At 33.2% G+C, this 9567-nt stretch overlaps 1 protein-coding gene across 3 annotated transcripts; it reads right to left on the bottom strand.

The window, feature by feature from the left end:
- Positions 1–181: 181 nt before the first annotated feature.
- LOC110785845 (uncharacterized) lies at positions 182–4138 on the bottom strand. 3 transcript variants are annotated; one of them, XM_021990357.2, is made up of 3 exons: positions 3981–4110; positions 1839–1975; positions 182–674 (listed from the first exon to the last, which is right to left on the bottom strand). In XM_021990357.2, the coding sequence occupies exon 3, from the start codon at positions 635–637 to the stop codon at positions 437–439; it is 201 nt and encodes a 66-aa protein (XP_021846049.1). In that variant the 5' UTR covers positions 638–674; positions 1839–1975; positions 3981–4110; the 3' UTR covers positions 182–436. The 3 variants fall into 3 exon arrangements, with proteins under 3 accessions (XP_021846049.1, XP_021846048.1, XP_056689529.1); XM_021990356.2 differs by lacking the exon at positions 1839–1975 and having other exon boundaries at positions 3981–4138; XM_056833551.1 differs by lacking the exons at positions 1839–1975; positions 3981–4110 and adding an exon at positions 2525–3919.
- Positions 4139–9567: the final 5429 nt, after the last annotated feature.

Here is a 9567-nt window from a genome sequence, read left to right on the forward strand (position 1 = left end):
CTATAAATTTCTCTAAAATCCCTCTTCTTCTGCTACAGAACAAGTAATATGATAATCAGTCATTTACCAGTTAGATGTTGAAGTTCGAATTCAGAATTCAAACACTTCCCTTAACAGTCAGCCACAATAAGCTTGCAACTGCAACTAAAAACTTGTTGACTATGATGATTGACGCGAGCTGTGTATAAAAACTCCTCCAATTTCAATTGGTTTACACATCCTTTTACAGATACAGTCACATAACAGAACTAATTACTTCATGCGAAGTAATTGAGACTAGTTCATTCTCAGCAAACTCTGGGAACCATGAGCTATACAATCCAAGCATTCCAACCATAAAAATCTGGGAACGCTACCTATTCTACATACTCATTGGTATTATTGTTTTGCCAGCTACCAAAAACGTATAATTGTAAGAAAAAATGAATGAAAGAAGTCACTTGGCAGGCGGCTTGGAAGTGTCTGGTTGATCCTTTTTTGATCCAGTAACAGCGGCTGTTGCTGCTGCAGTCATAGCAGCCGCTGCTGCTCCCAACTTTACACCCCCTGCAGCTTTCATTGCACCCGCTATTTTTGCAAAAGCAGCTATTCCTCCCACAAGCATTGCCCTCATAGCAACAGTTGGTTTTACCTCCATAGCTTTGCGTTCCAAAGTGAGCACTCAATAACCTTTTCTGTATAACATGAAATATAAGATGTCAAGGCTACAGCAACATACAGGATAATCAAGTCCAAGCAAGGGATTGTAATGACAAAATTAGAATCTAAATAAGCAATAGAATGAGAAATGGGAAATAATCAGAATTATGTTAACTCCTTAGTAAAAGTTTAGCACAAGAACCCACAGTAGCAAGTTCTTTAGTATGTATGACGACCAAGTCATTAAAATAGGAACTTGGCAGAATCTTATCCTCTCTTTTCTCCATCACAACCAATATACTTTACCATTTGAGTCGGATAATCTCAGGGGTTTTCACGCTTTACAGAAACTTGGCAGAATCATACCTTAATACTAATATGGAGTCATCTGAAGTTAAAATGCGAGAATCGATTGGTTTTAAGCCAGGCATAAGCCAAACATCTTCCCAGAAAAGCTATTAAGCATCAAGAGAAAGAAGAAGGATCACTTTGGAGGAGCTGTCACACCAAGGATTTCCCGATCAAGAACTGATAGCATCAGGGGTCTGTTTAGAGCCCATTTTGTTTCCACATAGTAGCATGAGTTTACTAGGTCTATTTAAATGGACTGTGATGATGTATTGAACTTATAGATAATATAGTCAAATTTTTAAACAGATGCTTTAGTATCAACGGAGTTCAAAGTGAGCAGAACTAAGACAGTACTGTTAGGTTTTATTGGAGAAAATTTTGGACTTGAAGTCAACATATGAGCGAAAATTTTATCAAAGGTGAGTGATTCAAGTACTTGTGATCAGTCAATTAAGACAACAGGCAGATAGATGAAGACATTGCATCGCGTTACTGCCACTCAAAGAGAAAACACTAATCTACAAGGCAGACACAAAACATCCTGTATAGTAAAATATAGAGGTTAGCAGAATCACGGAGTCGAGCTGGATACAAGGTTCTGTGCGAAAGAATATACGTGGAACATGATGTTTTTTTCTGGAAAAGAGTAGGTGTATTGTCTATCTAAAAGATATGAAGTGAGAGGCTAGACTGCTATAATTCAGGCATGTTAAGATGTGAAATCTGGACACTGCAATGAGGAGATGAAATCTAAGGAACTGTAGGAGAAGACAACGGTTCCAGAGAAAGATTAAAGAAGTGATCAACAGGACGCGAATTATCTGAAGCACCAAATATATGACTCTTACTTAGAGATTACGGATTCTTTCTGAGGCTGTAGATCCCACAAGAAGGGTGTGTTCTCGATGAGTGGCAACTTGGCAGAACCTACCTTATAGGTGTTACCCTCTTCTCCCTCCTCTTGCATCCCCTGTACTAGTGACGGCTAACAAGGAGCAAAGACACTATTTATTAGATTGCTTTCAGCTTTTTTTTTCATATACTCATGTGCATACCACTTTCTCGCAGAAACAAGCCATGCCACAATACTATCGCAAACAGCGTGAGCTAGAATGGGTAGAGTTGCATATATTTTAATCACCACAGATCCTGCCCTACCGGCAGAGCAAATAGTTATATTTGTAATCGCGTTAGTAGCCCTTGAGATAGAGATATATAAATATATATATATGCATATGAAAGCTTTAGGACGCCCAGCCTATCAGCAAGATTCGAACCTTCCTATTATATGCAGAAGTTCCTAAATCCGAAGCTAAAGAAAGACATACAAATTTTCAGGTTGATGACATGCAAAGGAATCTGATCACATTAATCTTGTTAACTAGCTAGACAAAGTATGTATGTTAGTACATTATTGGTTTACTCCGCATAAGCTAACTTGAATACTTAAATAACCTGAACACATCCTAAGTTCCTAACACGAAAACTCAAACAGGCATGCCACAGGTCAACATTATTCGAATTAGTGGGTTACCTAGTCCCGCTTCTGTTCCACCATTATTCAGCAGAACTACATCATGTATCTATTCACACTGAACCTTTTCAAAGACCAGACATGATCTTTGTATATGAATGCATGTGACGCCACACTTCGACCTGGGTGTTTCCAAAATAACCCTAACGCCTAGCAAATAGAAGTTGCTATCCTTGCAAAATCATAAGTCACTTAGTGCTTCATTCTTTTATTAGTGTCAAAAATGTTATGGTAAGGAAAGCAAATGTACACATAGAACTCATGAAGTTGGCACTTTTCGGCACCAAAACTCGGAAAATTTATCAGAACAACCATAAGTTTAGGGAAGTGCGAGGGAAAGGGAGGCAAAGATTGAGAAGAAACTCAAGCACACAGACTCATGCTCCCCCACACATGTCATATTTTGATTTGACAAGAAGATCATTCTTTGTGACAACTAGTAAAGAGATACAACCAAGAATCTTATCTTTTGGGTAAAAACACGAACCACAAGGCACCAACAGTGCATAGACAAATTGAATGCATCTCAAGTTCTCAACTCACAATAACCTAGGTTGAAAAGCATCCAACACCAAACACAAATTACGCACAAAGCCTCTAACGCAAGGAAAAGATGAGTACAAAAAGTTCAAAACTCTAGATAGCTGCTAACTAATAAGGTGGATGCCCATTTCAAGAGGCCTAACAGAAATCCATTCTCAGCCAAAGATGGGCCAGTCAATCAACAGATTTTCAACCCAATGTCAATTTGTCAAGTTCCTATAATTCCGAGCATGTAATCAAGTGTTTGAGCTAGCTATTAAAGAATCAATGCAATGTTTACAACAACCACCAAAAACTCGTATTTTGGAAAGCGGCTTAATTGAAACAAAGAGTCAAGAGAAAAAGAAAAAAAAGAAAGCACAAAAACCCTATTATAGTAGTAACAACACAAGTCAGAAAATCCCAGTACTCAGATAAAGTCATATAACTTGAGTAGAGAAAGAATAACAAGCATAAACAACATCCAAAAATTAGTATCTTATTTTAAGGATTGAGAAGGAAACCAAAGTAAGAAAACCATTCTTTCACAAACCCTAGAAAATGGAATCATCAATGGGTACTTGGGTATTATCTATAACATGTAGTAAACTAAAAATTTAAAATTTAAGCCACAAATTCAAAAACTTTAACAGATTATACTAAATTCAAAGTTCATATCCTACATATCACCATCTAATCCAGTGAGTTGCTTTCTTGAATCATCAGTTTTCTTATTGGGCATTTCTAATTTCCACCAAACCCATGTTGTTAAAATTTCAAAACAAGTTAGAATCAACATTAAGAATCATGAATTGCACAACATTTCTACATGATTAACAGCAAATAAGAACAAAAACCTAACACGATTCCATCGTATAAATAAAACGATCGAGAAACAGGGATTGAAAGAAAGAATCAGAGATAGAGAAATAACCTGAACGTTCACAGGTTGAGCAAATACAGAGTAGAATTTAGGATCCTTGCTCTTTTCAATTTGCCTTTTTACCCTTTATCGGAAGCCGGCCGAAAATTTTCGGTTTGTTTCATACCAATTACGGGAATACGGGGTAATAAAAAAATTTGCACAACATTTTTTATTTTTGGAAAATTTGTTTTAAATAATCCTACATTTCGGCGATTTTCCGTTAATAATTCAACCTTTCGATTATCTATCTATTTATCTAGTACTATAATGACACATGTCACGTCTTGATGAGTCCTTAACATATCTTTCTTTTTAAAAAAATAATAACTTAAGAATCTTTTAAAATATCTGATTTCCAGATTTATTTATTTTTCTTATTCTTTTCTTCTATTTAATATAATATAAATATATATGAAAAAATAAATTATGATTTCATGTATTACGACAAGGATAAAAAAAAGTGTATATTATTACTGATTTGAAAAACATATATGTTAGAAATGAAAAAAAATCACAGTTTTGTTGATATTACTGTTTCTATAATATACGTAGTAAGTTATTACGAAAACTCTGTAAAAGCAAAATAGCAAAATATTTTGTATTTTCATATAAAATTTTCAGAAAAATGCATTATACTCTTAACCTACAATAGTTAATAAATAAATAAACAAATTACACTGAAATGTGTTATTATACGACCATACCCAAACAAAAAACAATTATTTATTTTCTATTTTATATAAAACAAGTGTTAAAAAGTGGGTCCAACAAAATTACTTATAACGGTTTTTTCATGAAATGCCCCTGAGGTTTCACGAAATGCACCAAATACACCCGCGCGTTTCAAATTACATAGTATACCCCTATTTAAACTTATTTGCACCAAATGCCCCAAGACTTAACGGAAGTCTAACTCCGTTAACATTAACTCTTAATTAATCTAACTAATCCTAATTTAACCATAATTAATTACTGATTAGTCTAATTAATCTTAATTAACACCTAATGAACCTTAATTAACTCTAAATCCCCTCTTTCCTCTCACTCTCCTCTCTCCTTTCAATCTCACGCCATTTTCTGGGTATCATCAAAATGGTGAACCCAACCACAATATTCCTTCTTCAAACCATCTTCATCAAACATCAATTGCTAACTCAAACCCCCAAATATTCGAACCCAGATTTTCGAGTGAATTGAAATCGTGAATAGCGCAACCAAAAAAATTGGAGAGTTTGATAGTCTGAAAATGAAGAACAAAACAAACCTGAAAATGAAGAACAAAATAGATCAGAAAAATTGGAAAAGATAATCTGAAATTTGGGAGTTTGATTCCTAAATTCTCAACTAAAAATTCGATTCCAATGTCCCTCGATCCCAATTGCCGCTATTCTACTCTCCTATTTGCTGCTACTGTTGCTATCTCTTCCTGCAGAAGAACTCAGCCCCAAGAACGAAAATAAGAACACAAAATCGGAAAAGAAATAAAAATTTGAAAACGAAATTCATTCTAATCTACTAATCGTTTCTGATTCTCTAATCTAATTCTAACTACCCTGCGCTATTTTCTATCCTAGTTGTTATTCTACCTCGCCCAATATAAATTAGAACTTCGTTCTCGAATTTGTTCTTCAGCATTTCTGTTATTCTTTTTGGTTCGAGGGAGCAGCTGCGATTAGAGGAGATCGATAGAGAATAGCGCAGCAAGATTTGTTTTATGTTTTTCAGATTTTGATTTTTGTTGGTTTTTCTATTTTAGATTTTGGAGCTGGGTTCTTCGTGAGTAGAGAATAACAGCAACAGCAACAACAAAGGGCGAAAAACAGCAGAATTTGGGTAAATTAGAGAGAGATTAGAGCCACTAGAATTCGAATTTGTAGTTTAGATTTTCGATTTTAGGTATTAAACTCTCAAAATTTCATATTCTCTTCTTCAATTTTTTGGGTTTTGTTCTTGAATTTTCAGATTTATTGTTCTTCAATTTTGGGCTTCAAATTCAATTATATTTGTTAGCTAGAGTTAATTAGAGGTAATTAGAGGTTAATACTAACGGACTTAACGGCCGTTAGTCATTAAAGATATATTCAAGGGCATTTGGTGCATTTTTTTTTCCAGAAATAGGGGTATATTATGTAATTTGAAACGCGCGGGTGTATTTGGTGCATTTTGTGAAATTTCGAGGGCATTTCATGAAAAAACCGTACTTATAAAGCTGAAAGCCTGTTATATACTCAATCTAGAAAATAGGGTATTATAACTGATATGGTTATCAAATCAATACCATATTCAAAATTTTGGATAGATCGAGGGTACGGGTATGGTTATGGTTACGGATATTATTCAATTCCAAAAGAAAATGATATCTAAAAATTGTTGATAAGTTTTTTTTCTTATATTTTCCCGACTTAAGTATTTTTGTCGAAACGCTAAACCCCTAAAATCGCACTAATCACTTTAAAGTCCAAATAAATAATAATTTTTTTTGATTTTTCCAATAACCGTTGATAAAAATTGATTTTATTTTATTAAAAACTTCATTTAAATAAATTATTCAGAACATAAAAAATAAAAAATAAAAAATTGTCTCGTTCGTGCGTTGCACGGTACCTAACCTAGTTATCTAATAATCCAATCTTTGCACCCCATTAACTTATATTGCACCCAACAGGTTACCAATATGATACAACAGGTAACCTATACACGTGTCAATCAACCATTCATTACAATTTATTTTTAAAAAATAATTACTCCCTCCGTCTCTTTTTGTTCTTTACGTTTTCCTTTTTGGGTATTTCAAAATGTTCTTTACATTTTCTTTTATATTATCACATAAATGACTTAGTATTTTATCAAAATTTGTGTCCAATTATTATTTTAACCAATTAAATTCATTGGGTCATTTAATCTCTCACACTTTTCCATTGGGACATTAAATTTTTCTCATTTCCCAATATCAGAATTTTGATAAAAGTGAAAACATTATAAATAAACGTAATTTATCTTGTTTCCATAAAATAAATTGAGGAATCTCGATGCAAATCAATTAATCGTTAAAACGCGTGAAAAACACCAAACGTAAAAAACAAAAAGAGACGGAGGGAGTAGCTTTTAAACCCGTTCAAAGAACGGGCTAATATATTGTGGTTATTTAGCCGTCTTTTAAAGTGCTTATTTTATTTAGGTTTTGTGATTTTAGTGAGAATATATGATTGTAAAGGTGAAAGTTGAAAAATATTATTTAAAGGATGGATTAATATTAAACGTTAAAGAGGAAGATGGAGTGGAACTGTGGAAAAGATGTTAAAGTTGTAAAATACTTCATATAATAAACAACAAAAGAAAAAAAAAATGTATGGATGAAAGATAAGAGTGACACATGTCATCCAATTATATATGGTTATCCTAGGTATAGATTTCTTTTTTATCTTTTTCTCTTCCTTTCTTGTTTCTTGTTTCCGGTTTCTTTTTCTTTCTTCTTTCCTTCATCCTTGATTTCATGATTTGATCAAACTGAAAATCATTTTCGTTCCCTCAATTTTGAGCCAAAACCCCATCAAACATTGAAATTAACAATTGAACTAATCCAATATTGATGAATCGTAACATTGTTGTACGAGGCATATCGCATACAGACTATAATTAAATCTAATCCGAATTCCGGGAATTGTATCAGAATTTGGATAAACTATTGCATTAGAAAAAAAAATTAATTTCAAAGAAACAGGCTGTGTTAAATATTATCAGCAAATCTTAGAAAAAAAAATGAATTAGAAATTAACAGGAAAAGGGGAGACTATGGCGGCTGAGGTAAATAGCATTGGGCAGTAATCCATGGCGCCTGAGGTTGGAAGCGACAATAGAGATCAAAGGGTAAGTGTTGTTAAAGGGGGTAGTTTGTCGACAAAAGACTCTCAAAGTTGAGATTGTAGGGCAGAAATTTGAGCTTCAATGTCGCTTTTTTAAGCTTACAATGCGTCGATTTCGTCAAGTATTTTACGATTGAAGTCTTCTTTTTGTGATCCCATTGTTGTCTATAGTGAAGGTATAAGTGAGAGAATAATGAGTAACACAGGTGATAAACCCTAAGATTTTGAAAGAGAAAAGGGGGGCCAAGGTGGCTGACTGCCATGGATGATCCGGAAAACAAAGGAGGAAAGGGGGGGAGAGAAAATAAAATTAAAAAGTTGATGAATTAGCTGGTTGTATTTTTTTGGTTTTTTCGCAATAGCATAGATTAAAGATAGGCTGCTAGGAGGGAGGAGTGACCACACTTCACAGAAAGCGAGGAAGGAGGAGGAGAGAAGAAGAAGAATGAAGAAAACAAATTACTTTATCTTTAATTTTATTTTCTTTGACTAAGTTACCGGTCATCTAGGTGTAGTAAAAGTAAATGGGGTGTAAAGGTTAGATTATTAGATAATATATAATTCAAATTAATGTTGGATTATTAATGGAAAATCGTCAAAAGGTTGGATTATTTAAAGTAATTTTTTCTTTTTTTTATTATACTAGAATGTGCCCGTGCAAAAGCACGGGATATATAAGTGTTGCAAAAAAAAAAAAAAAAAGAACGTATATAGCCAAATTTATTTAAACAAAAACACGATTATTGATTAGAACAACAAATAAATTTTAAACAAACACACGAGATATATAGAATGTTGCAAATAAAAAAAAGGTATATACAGAGTAGTCAATTTTGAAAAGATAATAATTACAAATAAAACCTCATAAAACCATATACTCCTATTTAAATAATTCAGCATTTTTGTCGTTTTGTTTCCTTAAATAGTAGAATTCTTCTTCCCTTCTTACTCGCAAAACCGATGCAACTACGATATTATCACTGTTTAGCTTGGGAACATATAGTATGAAAGTGAAGGAGTTCATCAAACGCTCTTTGAAGTGGTCCTCCAAAATGATATGATGTCTCCAAATTTCTAATTATGAATAAATGTTTCGGTTAATATATGTTGTAATCCAAATACAATGTATTTGCAGAAATTTATAGTTGTACTTACATGATTTTCAAATTCTTTAATATCTGAAACTTTAAGACCGATGATCATCTCAGCATGTTTTCCAAAAAGTGTAACGCGTTTTGCACTTGTATGATTAATAATTCTTACGTTTACTCTTAATCTGTTATTATGAATATAACACAAATATTACAATGTTTGTAGTTTCTTACAAAGTTTATGTGGAAAAAAGTATAATTACCTCGACTTACTAAAGGAGGGGTCACATTGTGAGTATAGATCGACTCTCTTTTAGTGTCCAACACATGATTTATACCAAAGATTCATACCAAAGAGGCTCTGAAGAATCAATATCTAGTATATTTTTTTAGTACTCGAAAGTATTTCACCTGAGAGATAAGAAATGTAATTATTAAAGTTCTGGGTCGATGAACAAACCAAGTTATGTCTGAACCTGTTAATGTTGCTCTATTTCTTCTTGTTCTAATGACTAATTCCTACACATCTTGCATTCTCTCTCTTAACAAACCTAAACTGGAACCAAATCCTATAAATAAAAAATCCTATATAAATTTGAACCAAATTTTACCCTAATCGCTATTGTTTATTAGCAACGTTAA

Source organism: Spinacia oleracea, chromosome 6 (genome assembly GCF_020520425.1).
Source record: "Spinacia oleracea cultivar Varoflay chromosome 6, BTI_SOV_V1, whole genome shotgun sequence".
Taxonomy (NCBI): Eukaryota; Viridiplantae; Streptophyta; class Magnoliopsida; order Caryophyllales; family Amaranthaceae; genus Spinacia; species Spinacia oleracea.